The 19,399-nt window shown below is 42.6% G+C and overlaps 1 protein-coding gene across 1 annotated transcript in view; it reads left to right on the plus strand.

The window, feature by feature from the left end:
- The window catches only part of CCDC88C (coiled-coil and HOOK domain protein 88C), a 152,572-nt gene that overhangs the window by 59,850 nt on the left and 73,323 nt on the right, over window positions 1-19,399 (plus strand). The window contains exons 4-5 of the mRNA XM_084840695.1: window positions 3,782-3,851; window positions 17,838-17,896. Of these exons, the coding sequence (XP_084696821.1) occupies window positions 3,782-3,851; window positions 17,838-17,896 (129 nt within the window). The remainder of the gene's footprint in view (window positions 1-3,781; window positions 3,852-17,837; window positions 17,897-19,399) is intronic.

The raw sequence follows: 19,399 nt of genomic DNA on the forward strand, positions 1-19,399 counted from the left end.
GACATTTTATCAGTAAATGTCAAATTACAGTTGGAACCATGTTTTGGACAGTAAAACTCGTGGTTGTTCTTGAGAATTAAATGTCAGAATTTCCCACCATTTAGCACTGTCCTCCTAAAATCTTTAGTAGTACCAGTAAGTGTAAATGTTAAGTGATAGACAGATAGACAGATAGATAGATAGATAGATAGATAGATAGATAGATAGATTTGTTGTTCAGTCGTTCAGTCGTGTCCGATTCTTCGTGACCCCATGGACCATAGCACGCCAGGCCTTCCTGTCCTGCGCTCTCTCCCAGAGCGTGCTCAAGTTCATATTCATTGCATCGGTGATGCTATCTAGCCATCTCATCCTCTGCCGTCCCCTTCTTTTGCCTTCAATCTTTCCCAGCATCAGGGTCTTTTCCAGAGAGTTTTCTCTTTGCATTAGGTGGCCAAAATATTTGAGCTTCAGCTTCAGGATCTGTCCTTCCAATGAGCACTCAGGGTTGATTTCCTTTAGGATTGACTGATTTGACCTCCTTGCAGTCCAGGGCACTCGTAAGAGTCTTCTCCAGCACCACAGTTCGAAAGCATCAGTTCTTCAGCGCTCAGCCTTCCTTATAGTCCAGCTCTCACAGCCATACATTACTACTGGGAAAACCATAGCTTTGATTAGACGGACCTTTGTCGGCAAGGTGATGTCTCTGCTTCTTACTATGCTGTCTAGGTTTGCCATAGCTTTCCTCCCAAGGAGCAAGCGTCTTTTAATTTCATGGCTACAGTCACCGTCTGCGGTGATCTTGGAGCCCAAGAAGGTAAAATCTGTCACTGCTTCCATTTCTTCCCCTTCTATATGCCAGGAAGTGATAGGGCCAGATGCCATGATCTTCATTTTTTTGATGTTGAGTTTCAAACCAGCTTTTGCACTCTCCTCTTTCACCCTCAACAAGAGGCTCTTTAGATCCTCTTCGCTTTCTGCCATTAGGGTGGTATCGTCCTCATATCGGAGGTTGTAGATAGATAATTTATTATGATCCAATATCAGCACAGATGTTAAGTGAAGTTCTGACATATTGTGTATCAAAAATAAGTTGAGTTAGCAGTAGAAACCCTTGGGCAGGAGGAGCAAAGCCATCATTCTATAATTTGTTGTTTTATACCATTCTTGTTATTCAGAAGCTCATTTATCTTGTGGCATTTAATAGGTCAAATGAAAACTGGGGTGTTGCCTGTATGCCCACTAAGTTATGTTTTCCTCTAACCTTTTGCTTGCTAGCCTGCCCTCTGGCCATTTAATCAATTTTCCCAATACTTATTCAAGGCTGAGACTGACTTTAAAGCAAGCCCGTTAACAAATGTTGCTTCCTTAACCCTCTGACTGGAATTGACCTTGACTAACCACATTTAAAGGGGGGGTACTCTCTGTTAGCTTGCCTCATGTCTCCTCTTCTCCCCCCCCCCCGCCCCCATACTTGGAATTGTTCTTATTTCATGGCTTATATAGTTATTTCTGTCTGGTTAAAAGATCTTATTTTGAAATCCAGAAATCTATAAAGCAAAGCTTGCATTTCCAGTGTTCATTATTTAGCTCCATTCAGATTCTCTTAAAACTACACAGATTCATGTGAGCGGAGCAGCTGAAAAATACGTTGTTATGCTCACCAAAATTGCTGCCAAGAAAAAGCATCTGCCAGCGTGGTTGCACCAGCTCATATGTTACTACCTCTGTGAGGCTGCAACCATAGGCCCTTTCTGTATGTTTGGATCATTTTAGAAAATGATCCATAAATGTCACTTTTAGGGAAAGTGACATTTATGGATATATGCCTAATTTTAGAAAATAATCCATAAATGTCACTTTTAGGGAAAGTGACATTTATGGATATATGCCTAATTTTGTCACTTTACATTCAGATAGCACTATGAGATCTTTAGATTCAGTAATGATGATAAAAGCACCTCTACAACTAGGCGTTGTGCACTGATTATATTAATGTACATTATAAGGTTCAATCGCTCTGCTGTCGTTCCAGTGGCAGGCAAAGACGGCTTTATTCAAATAGGCCTTTGGTGTGTAAGCGGGTCTGTGGAGGTGGATGATGTTTTTACTCTGATGTTGTTGTGTTTTTAGTTGTGTTTTAATGTATTCACTTGTTTTTGTCAGTGATTGTAAGCCACCTTGAGTGCTGTTTTTGGTAGAAATCAAATAAATAAGTAAGTAAATATGAACAGGAACAAACCCTGCCAGCAGGCTTACAATCTAAAAAGACAAGTCTGTAAAGCAAGGGTGGGCAACCATTGCTCTTGTTGAGGGCTCTGTTCTCTCACAGAGCTACAAGTTACTGGTGGGTGGGTCACCCCTTTTCTCTTTCTGCCTCCCACTTTTCTCTCTCCCTTCCTTCCTACCCAGCAGACTGCCAGGCAAGGAACAAATCACTTTTCCCAGAGATCTGAATTGGTAGCATGCAGAAGGCTTTTGAAATTATGCCTACTCCTTCCGTAATGGTGGGAGGAAGAAGAGGCAGTGACAATGATGTGGTTTGCACAATCACCGCAGCCCAGCATACCTTATTAGCCATGGTGGGTTGCAGTGCCCATGGGCACCAGGTTGGTTATTGAAGCTCCCATGCGTGGCTTCTCATTATGTGCAAACCTGGCGAGGTTGGGTTGTTGGGGTAGTTCACAAGCCACCCAGAACTACCATGGGCTGTTTTAGAGTTGCAGGTGGTTTGTGAACCACCTCAATAAACCACCCTCATTGGGTTCACACATAATGAGAACCTAAGGTGCACCCTGAATATTAAAAATTGTGGCAGCCACCATGATGAGAAGCCCCACAGGGAAATTCACCCATGGTGGCTTTTCATTATGTGCGTACCATGCCAATAAAAGGGGAGAGGTGCAGGGTGGCGGGGGGGGGGGGAGATAAGGGAGATAAAAGAGTGAAGAGATTATTAAAAATATATAGTTTATACTGGAACTTTATAAGAAAATGAAAGCCAATCTAGTTCAACCTTCCTACCTCCTCCACCCTTTGCACAGTGTAGCTTACCCAGAAGTGTCCCTGTTGAAACCATATGCCTTCTTTCAGTCTCACCTCTCTGCTAATGTCATTTATTTTATATGCAGATTATGGGGATCCAGTCCCCAAAACTAACAATGTGCAGATGTGCTCTGAGCCAAGTGATGCGTCTCATTTATGAGTTTTGATGCTGCCTCCAAGAACAACTGAATCATCCATGGGAGCAATCCTATGGACCCTAGAGAGCATCTGCAGGGCCACAGGATATTTTGGATTCCCAATCTGAGGCCAGAGATAGCGCTCCGACCACAGAGGGGGGAATTAGAGCTCCGAGCCTCCTCCCCCTTTCAGCCAGCACAGAAAGAACTGTGTCAGCTGCTCTCTGAGGTTGGGAGCTCGACCTTGGAGAAGGGGAGAAGGGGGCATTTTGTGGGGAGAGGAGGAGATTGGAGAGGCCAGGATATGAGCAAACCTGAGGCCTCTCCATATGCCTTCCCTCCCTGTCCAGAGTGCCCTAGTTAGACAGGCAAAAAAGCCCCTATCTATGGACAGATGCAAAGATCACTTCCGCCATTCCTCCTACCCTGTGTAGGAGACTCCAGGTTTGGGAGCTTATGATCAATGAGGGTGCAACCCATAGGATTGCACCCCTGAATTTCTCCTCCATGACTGTGGTTTGTTCCTCTAGGCAAGTAGCATTTAATAACTAGTGATGCAGTGCCTTCTTGGAAACTAACACTCATTTTTATTATTTTGTCTTTTTTCTTCTTTTTTTCAGGAGGTCCTCCAGCAACTTATCATAATGAGTTTGCCAAATGTCTTGATAGTTGGCAAAGATCCTCTGTCTGGTGAGTAGCCTTGCGACACCGTGTTACTCTGATATTTAAAATAAAAGCCTGATTATACGTAGCAGCTCTTGCAGCTCACCAGGCTGAAATTAGTTTGACATTGAGGATTAGAGGAGCAGAATAAGATAGATGGCATCTGGCTACCTCTTATGTTATCTAAACCAAAAAGCAGCACAGATCAAGAATAGGCATTTCCAGGCTATGCCAACCTTCCCCTGACCTGAGGCCCTCCAGACGTATTGGCCAATGGCCATGCTGGCTGGAAATCATTGAAATTGCAGTCCAGCACCCCTGGAGAACACCAGGTTGGGGAAGGTCTCTGCAGTTTTGCTGCCTCCATTGAACAACAGCACTAGAGACTGGTGCCCCAGAGTCGTGAAGGGAAGAACATGTTTTCCAGTGAGTCAGCGCTGTGACATTGCAGTCATCCAAAAGGTGAGAGCAAGAGACTGGAGTGTTGTGATTTCAGCTGTAGAGCCTTTCCCCTCTGCAGCCTATTTGCCAACAACAAGCTGGACTTTGTCATAAAAGTATGAAATTCTTGGCTATGCTGCTGACTAAGGGCAAGCCCCCATGGCAGCTTTGTGAACCATCTATATATTTTCTGTAGTGCTATACTGGACTTTATTATCAAGTACCTTTTCCTCTGCTTTGAAAACAGGAAGCTGCTTTTACCAGGCTACAGGGGTTTATATCTGGGGCTTGCCCCCTTGTGACATGGGCTTCCAACAACAAAAGCTGGATCAGTACAGTACCAGAACTTCTGTGTGCGTATCCTGCAGAGCTAGTCACTGAAAAATCAATGAGGGCTTTGTTTGGATGCATTCATTTTTACACAAGCACCACTGGAAATCCATAGCAGTGGTTTATTTTCGAGCTAGGGCAGCCTTCTTCAACTTGGTGCCCTCCAGAAATGTTGGACTGCAACTCGCATAATTCTGAGCCAGCATGTCCATTGGCTGGGAATTATGGGAGCTGCAGTCCTGTTGTCCCTGGAGTATATGAAACTGGCATATGTGTGTATAGGCAAAATAGCATGGGGTGGTGCTGGAGGAGCAGTTTATCAGTTAACCACTTGTTAGAGCATCCATTTTCAATAGCTTGTGAGGGACTCTTATCTAAGAGAGTTTCATAAAGCTGCTTTGCAAACAAAAAACGCCTTCGAAGACTTCTGGAGTTTGGGCAGGTTTAAAGGAGCCGGCAAATCTTAGTGATGAGCTGATGAGCAGCATCTTTAAAAATGGTTTGGCTTAATGTCCCTTTCAGGCCTCCCTGCTTTTCTCACCTAGCCGTAACTCCTTGGTGGGTGTGTTTTGCCACTTCTTCGTGTCTCCAGCAACTGCACTTCCTGTCCTTTCCAGACATGCTGTGGGTCAGTGCCCCTAGTAATGAACTATGTAGAGTACTTTTCTCCTGACAGTTAGTTGCTTTGAGGGTTCTGCCCTTCAGGGGCTTTCCTCAGCCTTTTGTTTTTCATTAGATACTGGCGGAGAGCCAACAAGAATGACAGTTAACTGTCAACTTTTATCTTTTTGTCCTCCCTTCCTTTTGAACTTTCCAAATTTGCTTTATTGGGGGTATTCTTCAACCTTGCACTCAATTATTTCATTGAATTGAAACTAGATGTTTCATATTAAGAATACATTCTTTTTCTTTTTCCTTTCAGAAGAATACTTTGTAGGGGGAGAAATCTGACCAAACATTCTTCTGCTGCTGCTTCTTCCTTGCACTTATACAGGGTATAAAGTCCTTAAACCAAGATCTACTTATACTCTAACCCAAGGCTGGGTGACATAACATTGCATTGATACATAAAAAACATGCATAAAACTGAATAGTTCAGAAATAGGATATAGATAATACAGAAAGGGATGCTTAAGCATGCACAGAGTGCCTTTCCTCAGCATTGGAAACGTTATTGATTGATTGCATTTATTGCATTTATATCCCACCTTTTTTCCTCCTTAAGGAACCCAAGGCGGCATACATAGTCCTCCTTCTCCTCCATTTTATCCTCACAACAACAACCCTGTGAGATAGGTTGGGCTGAGAGTCTTTGACTGGCCCAAAGTCACCCAGTGAGCTTCCATGGCCGAGTGGGGACTAGAACCCAGATCTCCTGACTCCCAGTCCAACACTCTAGCCACTACACCACACTGGCTCAGATATCCAATGTGGCTTCCAAAGAATCATGACCCCTAGAAATCTAGCATAATGTGATCTGATACAGAAGCATCTTTTGTCCTCGGGGCTTAGCCATTGCTCCTCCAGTGATGAGTACCTTGGCGGGGTGCTCATTCACTGTTGACCAGCGGGCCCATGAAAGAGCAGCTATCAAATGGGGGAAGACGACAAACCTAAAGAACATATATAAGGAAGAAAAGACTGAAGTAGGAAAGTAGGGAAAAGGTTGGCAATTAATTCATACCCATGTACTGATCTCCTCCTAAGAGGGACTGTAATTCTGAGCTGTGTCTGTGTATCCATTGTGGTGGAACCCCCTTTGTAAGGTATTCATTGAACTAATGCCCAAGTCCAAAGATCATTGTTGGGCTATAGCCAGGGCAATGGAACTGATGTCTCCTGGCATTCACATCTCTAAAAAGGGTTTGTTGTAATGCGTGTGTTTAATTTTGTGCCAACCGCAAGTATTTTTCCCCTTTTCCTCTCAAAAGTGTTGGCAGTTGCGTCAGTTTTACCATGCTAAAATTGATAGCGTTTGCCATGATGCTGAAATGATAGTAAGCAGTCGGCCAGGAAAGGAACCAAAGAGCCGGAAATGCAGACTGAGAGTATGGTTAGTGGCAGGGATCAGTCATCTTGTACTGATTAGAAAATCTATCTGTCCATCTGGTTGCTTGATTCTCTGTCTTACCTGTGGCTAAATCCCTGCTTGCTTAACTATACCCAATAGTATAATTTGCCCTGGCTAGAAAAAGGTGAGGGGGAGAAGTAACAAACTAGATAATAGAATGTGTGAGAGGAAGAAGTGTAATAACTATAAAGAAGGTCATCACCACCATCATCGTCAGAAAGAAGGAAGGTGGAGGATGTGGCAAGAGAGTCTGCCGATGTTGGCTTAATTGTATGAACTCGTTACTGCAGGATTTACTGCTTGGAGCAGGTTTGCCCTGTGTTACATTGCAGACTTACTTTGGAATGGAGGAGTCTTATGTGGGCATTCCCCAGTACGGACTTGCATGAAAAAAAAAAAAGAGCGTTCCAGCTGCTCAGAAGTTTCTGTTGGCATGCTAGGTCTAGGGACCAGTTGGAGCTATTGGTGGGAAGTGTTACATAGAAAAGACAAGGCCAGCCTTGCCATGCAGCAGAGTGAACCAACCTGCTTCAGGTGGCCCTGTGGTCAGAGTGGGTGGGGAGGTAGATGAAGGCAGCAACTGGTGTCTGATTGGTGCAGCAAGACTTCTTAAAGTGTTGGCTCTAGTGTAGGGTGGGGCTACTTGAGCTCCCCTTCAGGCAGCAAAATGTCTTGGCCTGCACAATGATAGTTGACAGGCTGAATGCATGGCTGTGTGTATGGTGTATATGCATATATGAGAGAGAGAGAGAGAGAGAGAGAGAGGCGCATATGAATGGGGACAGTGAGAGTGAATGGGCAATGAACACACGTGGTTTTACAAATAAAAATGCACCCGCACGTTTTTGTGGACTGCCTCATGTACAGAGACGTCAAGGGTGCAATCCTATGCATGTTTAGACAGAGAAAAAGCCTACAAATCCCAGCATGCTCCAGCCAGCATGCATGGAATTGCACCTTAAGTGATCTCTAGTTTCCTTCGGAACAAACAATGCTAAAGTAGCAATCTGGATGAATAAAATGTTTTAATTTTAGTCCATTGTTCCTCTTCCAAAATATTCCAGTGTTTCCAGCTTCTCTCCTATTTCCTCTTCCTCATTTTATTTCTTTACCTTTTTATCTTTTGTCCCTGCCTCCCACAACAATTCTGCCATCTGTTTCTCACCATCCCTTTCCTGTGTGCGTGTGGGGGGTCTTCTGCCCCTGTACTCTAGAGACGCTTCCAAAGGACAGGTTTGATTCTCTCAAGACCTAAAGGCCGTAGCCCACTTTAAGGAGCAGGTGGTCTTCTGTCAATCCCTCAGTTTAATGGCCAAGTGACCCAGCATGTCAGCAGCTGCCTTGGAATTTTCAGAAAAGAAGGGAAATGCCATTGTGTTACGTTTTTAAAAACTGATTGCCTTGTCTGAGGGCTGTTTGTTGAAACCTAGAAGTCCAAGAATTCTGTGGTGCTTTAAAGTCTCATTTTATTGTGGCATATGTTTTTTGTTGGCAAGATGAGCCTTACTTCATTGGATGTATGATGTGGATAGAGAAGGAGCTTGGTATGCATTCCTTGAAGTACCATGAAGCAAAGAAGCAAGTTAACAAGTGAAAACCTTAAATATAATTAATGCTGTTTTATGAATTTTTCATGCAAAACATAATCTAAATGTAAGCTGCTTTTTCTGGAACTTTAAAGCATGGATACTGAAGAATTACTCCAAGACCAAATGAAGGAAAACCTGTTTTGTTGTGTTTTTTGTATGAAACTGTCAGCAGAATAATTTAAACCATGGCATAACATGTCAGATTTGTTAACCGATTCCTTTTCTGCAGTGTTTCAGCCAAACTCTCCCTTGAATCTCTGTTTAACTACTACAACCTTAAGGCCTGAAAAAGATTTTAGGAGGAATCTTTCAGTTCCTGCAAGTTTCCTTTTTTAACAACATATCAGACAGTAAAAATAAAAATATACATTAAGTGTATGTTCCCACAACACAACCCCGCCCCCCAACATAGGCTCTCACTTCTGAAAGCTAACATCACAATAAACTGGTTAATCTTTTTAGGACTTTTTTTCTTTGTGTTGCAACAGACACGTGGATACTTCCTTGCATTTGGTTCAGACTTAGTTCCCAGTTTAGGTGAGTTTATGAGCTACATCTCATTAGGAAATGGCCACCTGCCTCTTTTCTCTGAGGCTGAGAACTTATTCTCCCGAGACTCTTGCCTGATACCTTCAAACAGCACATAATAGACACACAATTGTCATTTAATTATCAGTATGGTTTCACTATCTCAGCTGGACTCTGGAACATACATCACAGTGATGCAAATCTTAGACGTTAAAGGACAAGGCAAAGTATCTCTTGTGGCAAAGCCATTCCCAAGTGAGAGGATGCACTGTTTTATGGTCGGCATATGGTACAGCCTACAAGGGTGTTAGATCTAGCCGGGTCTGTCACTGAATCTTATTAATTAGCTTTTCTGTTTGCTTGTTTCTCGTCACATAAACGGGAGAGAGTGAACCTGTTAAGTTTATCCAGTGAGCATTAATGCAAGGGTAACCTGAAGAAACGATGGATATAGGACTAGACAAAAAACCTAGTGCTAAATAGGAAATAAAACCGTGGGCCTCAAACATTGTCCCATTACCATCAATGCTTTCGGGCAGCCTATGAATTTGTTAGAGAGAGAGAGTAGAGAGCATTGGACGTGGAACAGATCTCCCTTGTCTTCAAATCCCAGCTCAGACACAAAGCACAAATTTCAGAATGCACCTATGAACCATAAAATGCAGTTGGGACAAAAATACATTAAAAAGAATAATAACGATAAAAAATATTTTTAATTAAAAAATAGTAAGCTAGGCTTTCATCAGGTAGTAAGTCTGGGGGCACAGCCTTCGTTGTTATGTGATTGCTTTGATGATTATTATATTGATTTATTTGGTTATTTTATTATAGATTTAACTGTTTCTGATTTTTTTTTTTTTTAGAAAGACCTTACTACATGGGCAAAGTCATAACCATGATATGAGATGTGCAGAATGTGTTAAACCACTTGAATAGCTCCCCCACCCCTGCACAAAAAATCATGTACGCTATGCAGTTACGTGCACATCTACATGAAAAGTATATGGTCAAATATCTTTTAATACATTCTTGACATACTATATAATAGTATTTAAGTTGATGGAATTGTGTATTGTTCAAAATATATAGGACAAAAAGTTCTAGAAAAGCATAACCTAGATTTGATTTATTATGATTAAAAGATTGAGGTTATAATCCATTTAATCTGGATATTTAGTTAAGCTTGTTTCACTACTAAGTGTAATGAAACAAGCTCTGCAACATTCTCCCTTTCTAAGCGTACACAAAACATTGAAAGACCATAAGCAGAGTAGTGAATATGGATATGTTAGTGTACTTTTTCATTAGGGCTTGAGTACTACTGTTGAATGCAGAATCAGTGGCTTGGATTCTGAGAACTGTGAGTGAAAAGAAGCTAATGAAAGGAAACTTTCCCATCCGCTCCAGCCCTGTGGGCCAGGGCCGGTGTCATGGATAGGCATGGTTGAGCATTGCCAAGGGTTCAGACCCCAGCAGGGGCCCACTGACTGCTCTTCCTCCTCCTCACCATGACAACCTGCTTGTTCACCTGGACTCTGGTTCAGACAATTGCGGTAGTGAGAAGATGGAGCAGTAGATGCCACTGCTTGCTTACTGATTATCTGCATGTCAAGCAATTGGTAGCAATGATGAGAAAGAAGCAATAGCAGCTGGTGACAATGGCACTGAGAAGGTAGACTCACTGAGGGAAGGAGGCCCATTGAGGTTGTCTTGCATAAAGGCCCTCAAAAACCTGGAGCTGGCACTGCTCTGAGCCTCCCAGAAAAGTTTATCTGGATGGCCAGAGAATCCTTAAAAGTGGCATTGGATGGGGCACAGAGGGTTGGTGGGCGAGGGGAGAATTGCCCCAAATTGGGTAGAAGTAGCTTGTGTGGGTGGCCCTAGATTTCTTGTGTCCCCTTGAGGGCCAGAACAGTTTGTAGGACACCCAGATGAAGAGGCTTTATACTCTTATTATACCTCATGCCAATCATTCGGACCCAGAAGTAAGGATCCTGAATCCCTGACCCACATGTACATGCCTCCTTTAACCATGTGTTTGTTGTACCAAGGAGCCACAACTGGCCCAGGTTCCAATTTCTACAGTGGACATGGAGTTAAATAAAGGGATAAATGTGTGCTTCAAATATCCTGGTTTTAGCAGGGACAATACAAGAAAGTAACGTATAGCTGTTAAAAATCATAAAATGTGAAGTGGACCTAAGCACAGCAAAATGCATTCCTTTGTTTCTAGGCAAGACAGCTTTTGATGTGCAGTTTCCTCAACAGTTGGCAGGAGCAGATAATATCTTTAAAGGGTTGCCATGAACTTCATTGCACGTCTGCTGCATTTTTTATTTGCCTGTGATTGTTCCAACTAACGTCTAATAATAATTCTTTTGTACAGTCTTTGTGCATCAGTCATTTAAATGGGAGCTAGGGAGAGAGGAGGAGTTTTGCTTAAATTAAGGGTATAATCCTACTATACTAATCAAAACTTGCCATGGTTCTTTGGTGTAAGTGAAATAACTTAGTGCTGTGTGTTTTGTTTTTGTAAATTGTACACTACATTTTAAGGGATTTTTAAATTACTTTAATGTGCAGCTCTTTTTTCTTCATTTAAACTGTGGTTTATCTTTGTGTTAAAAGTAGTTGGAAATGAAGGTCAATCTGTTTGTTTGCATGGAGAACTTGACCTTTGGAAAGTAGGCATTGAGGAAACATTTTTTTTTAAATACTAGTAAAGGTGTGGATTGTAAAAGTGGGGGAGGAGGTGATGGCAACTGTAGTAATTGAATTGCAGTTGGATATAGACAGTTCAGCTATAAATTGCAACAAACTATCGAAATTTAACATGAAAGGCCCATTAAGGGTGTAGTCCTATTGATTGTGCCCTTGCCGCTTGGAAGGCCACAAACCCAGAGGCTTCCAAGTTTCCTGTGCCTTGTCAGGCTGGAGCCAGCAGGGCAAGAGGAGCAGCAGAGGTGATCTTCGCCTCTCCAACCTCTGATCTCCACTATTTTACTCGACAAGCTTCCTAGCCTGTCTAGTGAGGGAGGTTCGGAGGGGGAAGGAAGGAAGCTGGCAAAGGCTCAGGATAGCTCAGCCTCTCTAGTCCCCTCCCCTCCCCACCCACCAGAACTCCCCCTTTTCCCCCTCTCTGAGGTCGAGTTTCTGACCTCAGAGAGCCAACCAGCGTGTTTTTTTCCACACCAGCTGAGAGGGGGATTGGTCTAGGTTTGGATCTTCAAACCCACCCCCCTTTTGACTTCAGAGCTCTGTCTCTGACCTCAGAGCAGTTTCACAAGAAATCTTGTGGTACCTGGGATGCTCACCTAGGGACCATAGGATTGCTCCCTAATATTGTTTTAAATCATTTTTTTGAAGTTTGACTTGGAAAACCTGTTCAAAAGACTTAACACATTTTATATTGAAAAGGCACATGGATGAGTTTTTAAAATAAAATGGCTTTATCGCAATCTTGCTGAGACAGAATGTGAAGATGGCAGCATCCCTTTAGGGATCTTATTCCATTTAACATTAAAGGGACGACCCATTGGGTGGTTACTACAGTAGATATTCTCGTAGATAGCACCTTGTTCATGCATTTTATATCTGTATGCACACACCCTAACTTTAGTGGTCCAAGTGACTAAGCAGCTGAATAGATTTTCCCCATCTTCCATTATAAATGGGGGAATTTTTCAAACGTGGCTAGAAATTTTGTTGGGGGGAAAGTACAGTGCAGAAAGCTTATAAATTCATATGAAAAACTAACTATCTCAGTACAGTAGTAAAAAAATGTTTACATTCCAAGCACGTGTCAATCATCTCAGTATTTTTGTACCAGTTTTGTACCTTCCTGTAAGAGCAATGGGTAACAGCTATTACCTGCATGGGTTTTGTTCTTTGTTTTTTTGTATGTCCAAGTGAAAAAGGGTAGAGACGTGCCATTCCATACAGGCACCGGCACATAGAAGATCAGCATACACTCAGTTAGAGTCTTAGGGTGCATAAAAACAGTTTAAACAGAAAAAGGTCCTACAACTCCCAGCATTAGGTGGCTGGGGAATGCTGGGAATTGTAGGGCTTTTTCTGTCTAAATATGCATGGGATTGTGCCCTTATTCTGTTTCCCCTCCCCATGGCTTGCACCTTAGCACTGCAGGTGGGAAGCCTGTGTGAACCTCCAGGTCTTCATATCTCCATCCAGGCCTTCTTCTCACATGTGTGCAAGTTATCTAAGCTTGTAAATCATTCACTTCATCTACAGGCAAATTCTTTGCAAACTTAATTGTTCTTAATGCACCAAATGGTTTTTCCAGATCTGGGCCTGTAGGTCTTCATATTTGTTTCCCAAAAGAATAATTGAAGGATCATATAAGAAAATAAGTTCGGGGTAGTTGCTGTGAACTACCCAAGATGGACAGGTCATGGTGGAGAGTTCTGACAAAATGTGGTCCACTGGAGAAGGAAATGGCAATCCACTCCAGTATTCTGGCCAAGAAAACCCCATGGAACGTATCACAAGGCTAAATGATATGACGCTGGAAGATGAGCCCCTCAGGTCGGAAGGTGTCCAATACACTACTGGGGAAGAGCAGAGGGTATTTCCAAGTAGCGCCAGAAAGAGTGAAGCGGCTGGGCCAAAGCCGAAAGGACACTCAGCTGTGGATGTGTCTGGTGGTGAAAAGAAAATCCGATGCTGTAAAGAACAATATTGTTTAGGAACCTGGAATGTCAGATCAATGAATCAAGGTAAGCTGGAGGTGGTCAAACATGAGATTGCAAGATTGAACATCGACATCTTGGGAATCAGCGAACTAAAATGGACAGGCTTGGGCGAATTTAATTCAGGTGACCATCATACCTACTATTGTGGGCAAGAATCCCTTAGAAGAAATGGAGTAGCACTCATAGTCAACAAAAGGGTGGGAAAAGCAGTACTGGGGTACAATCTTAAAAATGATAGAATGATCTCAGTACGAATCCAAGGTAACCCATTCAGCATCACAGTAATTCAAGTCTATGCCCCAACCACTGATGCCGAAGAAGCTGAGGTTGATCGGTTCTATGAAGACCTACAACACCTTCTAGAATTAACACCGAAAAAAGATGTCCTTTTCATCATAGGGGATTGGAATGCTAAAGTAGGAAGTCAAGAAATCACCGGGATAACAGGCAGGCATGGCCTTGGTGTACAAAATGAAGCAGGACAAAAGCTAATAGAATTTTGCCAAGAGAACACGCTGATCATAGCAAACACTCTTTTCCAACAGCACAAGAGACTTTGCACATGGACATCACCAGATGGTCAATATCGAAATCAGATTGATTATGTCCTTTGCAGCCAAAGATGGAGAAGCTCCATACAGTCAGTCAAAACAAGACCTGGAGCTGACTGTGGCTCAGATCATGAGCTGCTTGTTGCAAAATTTCAGCTTAAATTGAAGAACGTAAGGAAAACCACTAAAGCATTCAGGTATGACCTAAATCATATCCCTTATGAATATACAGTGGAGGTGAGGAATAGATTTCAGGGATTAGACCTGATAGACAGGGTGCCTCAGGAACTATGGACGGAGGTCCGTAACATTGTTCAGGAGGCAGCAACTCAATCCATCCCAAAGAAAAAGAAATGCAAGAAAGCCAAGTGGCTGTCTGATGAGGCTTTACAAGTAGCTGAGGAAAGAAGGGAAGCGAAAAGCAAGGGAGAAAGGGGAAGATATATCCAACTGAATGCAGAGTTCCAGAGAATAGCAAGGAGAGACAAGAAGGCCTTGTTAAATGAACAATGCAAAGAAATCGAGGAAAACAATAGAATGGGAAAGACTAGAGATCTCTTCAAGAAAATTGGAGATCTCAAGGGAACGTTTTGTGCAAAGACGGGCATGATCAAGGACAAAGAAGGCAGGGACCTAACAGAAGCAGATGAGATGAAGAAAAGGTGGAAAGAATACACAGAAGAACTATACAGGAAAGATCTGAATGTCCCTGATAGCCATGATAGTGCGGTCACTGAACTTGAGCCGGACATCCTCGAGAGTGAAGTCAAGTGGGCCTTAGGAAACATTAGTAACAACAAAGCTAGCGGAGATGACAGTATTCCAGCTGAGCTATTTAAAATCCTAAAAGATGATGCTGTTGAAGTGCTGCACTCAATATGCCAACAAATTTGGAACACTCAACAATGGCCGCAAGACTGGCAAAGGTCAGTTTACATTCCAATTCCAAAGAAGGGCAACGCCAAAGAGTGTTCAAACTACCGCACAATTGCGCTCATTTCACATGCCAGCAAGGTGATGCTCAAAATCCTACAAGCTAGGCTTCAGCAGTATGCGAACCGAGAACTACCGGAAGTACAAGCGGGGTTTCGAAGAGGCAGAGGAACTAGAGATCAAATCGCCAACATTCGCTGGATCATGGAGAAAGCAAGAGAATTCCAGAAAAACGTCTATTTCTGCTTCATTGACTACGCTAAAGCCTTTGATGGTGAGGATCACAACAAACTGTGGCAAATTCTTAAAGTGATGGGAGTACCAGACCACCTTACCTGTCTCCTGAGAAACCTGTACGAGGGTCAAGAAGCAACAGTAAGAACCAGACATGGAACAACCGAGTGGTTCTAAATTGGGAAAGGAGTACGACAAGGCTGCATATTTTCACCCTGCTTATTTAACTTATATGCAGAGTACATCATGAGAAACGCCGGGTTGGATGAATCACAGGTCGGAATTAAGATTGCCGGGAGAATTATCAACAACCTCAGATATGCAGACGATACCACCCTAATGGCAGAAAGCGAAGAGGATCTCAAGAGCCTCTTGTTGAGGGTGAAAGGGGAGAGTGCAAAAGCTGGTTTGAAACTCAACATTAAAAAAACGAAGATCATGGCATCTGGCCCCATCACTTCCTGGCATATAGAAGGGGAAGAAATGGAAGCAGTGACAGATTTTACTTTCTTGGGCTCCAAGATCACCACAGACGGTGACTGTAGCCATGAAATTAAAAGACGCTTGCTCCTTGGAAGGAAAGCTATGGCAAACCTAGACAGCATAGTAAGAAGGAGAGACATCACCTTGCCGACAAAGGTCTGTCTAATCAAAGCTATGGTTTTCCCAGTAGTAATGTATGGCTGTGAGAGCTGGACTATAAGGAAGGCTGAGCGCTGAAGAATTGATGCTTTCGAACTGTGGTGCTGGAGAAGACTCTTACGAGTCCCCTGGACTGCAAGGAGGTCAAATCAGGCAATCCTAAAGGAAATCAACCCTGAGTGCTCATTGGAAGGACAGATACTGAAGCTGAAGCTCCAGTATTTTGGCCACCTAATGCAAAGAGAAAACTCTCTGGAAAAGACCCTGATGCCTGGAAAGACTGAAGGCAAAAGGAGAAGGGGACGGCAGAGGATGAGATGGCTAGATAGCATCACCGATGCAATGAATATGAACTTGAGCACGCTCCGGGAGAGAGCGCAGGACAGGAAGGCCTGGCGTGCTATGGTCCATGGGGTCACAAAGAGTCGGACACGACTGAACGACTGAACAACAACAAAGTTCCTGTGAATTAAAGGCTTCATATTGTGAAAGGTGCTTTCCTGGCCCTGATCCAGGAAAGCATTTAAGCAGATTAGATATCTGGTCCACAGCTATATGGCTGCTTATGTGCATGAATTAAGCAGATGCTTAAATTCATTGGGAGACTGAAAAGTATTTGGGACAAAAGAAAATCATTTACATATATACATGGCTATGGAACCTTTGCATTTTAGTGTTTTTCTTTAGATTAGGAAGAGACTTAAACTATTTCATTTATGTGAGTCATATTCTGACATTGTCAGCAGTTGAATTCAAGTCCCAGGTGGCCATGTAAATGAAAATTGCAGAACCAGAGGATGAAACTGATACAGTTACTTGCCTGGAAAACCCTTTCTGTTTCTTCTTTTCAGCTGCCTCGCTCCATTCTTGTTGATTGCCTTCATTATAGCTCTGATAAGATAGTGTTGTAGCTTTCAAGAGTCTAGATACACCCAGCAACCTAGGTAGGCAAAGTGTTGCGATGGGACTGGGTAAATTTCTGGATTCAAATCCCTACTAAGTCAAGAAGCTCAATGGGTGAGTTGAGCCTATCTCTCAGTCTAATAACCTATTATTAAAAGAATAGGAACAAAATGTGTTTGCAAGATTTGGAGTTTCAGCTTGGGAAGTGCCACTGTGATGATCAAAGCAGTCTTGACTTAGCCTAGTGGTAGACCACATGCTGTACATTCAGAAAGTCCTGGTTTCAATCCCTGGCACTTCCAGTTAAAAGAAACATGCAGAATAAGGATGGAAATGGCTATTATGTAAGATCTTGAAGAACCACTACCACTCAAAGTAAACTGGACTGCGTTAGACTATCCAGTGATTTGTCTCCTGCAAGACAGCTTTTATGTGTTCCAATCTCTTGGATTGAGCTTGGTCATTTGGTGAAGATCAAGATAATCAATCTCTTATGGTGCCTTGTTTTGTCATATGGACAAAGTGCAGTGGAACAGCAGTCACTTTAAATGCCCCGGAAGAGACTGTGTGTTTTGGCACTTTATTCTGAACCTTAACCTGGAGCAGACAACTGGTTTCTTAAACATGTTGGTAGTAACACATATGGCAATGCCCTGGGAAAAAAGGACTCATAAGATACACACTACTGAAAAAATAAGTACATACATTTGTACTGATCTGCATCAAGCCGATAAAAGTCATGATGATTATTTTAAAAAGAACTGCTGCGTTTACTATGCTTTGCCATCTAGTTTTCTGTGCTTTTAAAAGAATTCACAATGATGAGGTCTTGAGCATTTTCTTGGCAATTATGATAGCCAGAAACTATAAGCATACTGGCTTAAATTCTCAAACAGATAAGCAAAAATGCAAAGCAAAAATTGTCCTGTACGCCATGGTTGAAACTTAAGAGATATGCCACATCTTGAATAAAGCTATGCTACTGAGTTCATGTTGTACATAACTTAGAAATATCTGGCCTTTAAAAAAAATTAAAATCTTTGTAATTTCTATATTAACGGTCAGGTTTTGCCTCTTAGGTAAAAGTATGGATGAAATTAAAAAGCTGCTTCTGCTGGTGTTGGGTTGTGCTGTGCAGGTAAGTTTTCTACTAAACTACTACTTGAGTTATACTTAAAGTAACTTTTGGTGAGCACAATAAATTAATTGCCTATACCAATTGTATGACTAGCAAACTAGTTGTAGTTTGTGAATATTTTAATGCCAGTTTTTAATGTAAACATTTTGAAGGTGGATCAAACAATATAAATAAGCAGTGACAAAAAATAAAGTAATAAAATAAAACACAATTCAATAAAAGAAAGAAAACACCTGCAGCAATAAAATGTCTCCCAGTTTTAAGAAGTCAAAGCCTGGGAAAATAAAAGACTTTTGCCTGGTGCCAGAAGAAGAATAAAGTAGGTGCCAGATATGCATCTCTGTACAGAGAGTACCATAAATGAGGAGGCAGGATGTGCTAATTATATTGATGGTATATCATCAGTGTAGAGCTAACACTTTGATCATTGGCATGCATCTTTGCACCAACTAGAATGGAGGAAATGTTCAAGTTCTGTTGGCACCCACATCCTGAGCAGCAGCTTGGGTTCTGACTCAGGTGAAGAGGGGCTGGCCAGATCCATTAGACCAGCAACACTGAAGCCAGCAGTTGTTGCTTATTGGTTCAGTCGCTTCCGACTCTTCGTGACTTCATGGACCAGTCCACGCCAAAGCTTCCTGTCAGCTGTCGCCACCCCCAGCTCCCCCAAGGTCGAGTCTGTCACCTCCAGAATATCATCCATCCATCTTGCCCTTGGTCGCCTCCTCTTCCTTTTGCCTTCCACTTTCCCTAGCATCAGCATCTTCTCCAGGGTATCCTGTCTTCTCATGATGTGGCCAACGTACTTCAGTTTTGCCTTTAATAGCATTCCCTCAAGTGAGCAGTCTGGCTTTATTTCCTGGAGTATGGACTGTTTTGATCTTCTTGCAGTCCAAGGCACTCTCAGAATTTTCCTCCAACATCACAGTTCAAAAGCATCTATCTTTTGCCAGAGGTACCAGACACCAAACCAGGCCCCAGTATCATGACCAGGCCTGAGCTACAGCTTAAATCCATAGGATCAGGGGCTATTGAGCTAGGGACCTCTGAAGTCTGTACCCTTGGAGCCTGTGGCTCTTGTGGAGCCAGTCAGTCCACGCCAGGGACCTGCATTCCCATGACCCATCAACACAGGCAAACGTGTTTCTGTGCTGGCCATAGCAAGCCAGCAGAGCTTTGGATTTGGTGGTAGATCTGCCATGGAATTCCCCCCAGCCATTAGGTTTGTTTTTCCTGTTACACTAGTTTATTCTCTGATCTTGGAAGGCCAAGGCTTCTCCCCACATCAGTTCTTGTCTACAGGAACTCTTGTACCAAGAAGTAAAAGAAAAGGTTGTGTTCAAAAGGAGAGGTGTTTTTAGAAAGAAAGATCTAAACATTTGGTTTTCTTCCCCCAGAAGTTTTAAGCCATAATGATATATCCTTGTGTATATGCATGATTGCTCATTGTGTTTCAGTCAGGATTTCATTTTCCCTTCCGTTCATGGACCTTTAATATATGTT

Source organism: Heloderma suspectum, chromosome 1, assembly GCF_057233095.1.
Source record: "Heloderma suspectum isolate Gila_16-S chromosome 1, 16-S_ref, whole genome shotgun sequence".
Lineage (NCBI taxonomy): Eukaryota > Metazoa > Chordata > Lepidosauria > Squamata > Helodermatidae > Heloderma > Heloderma suspectum.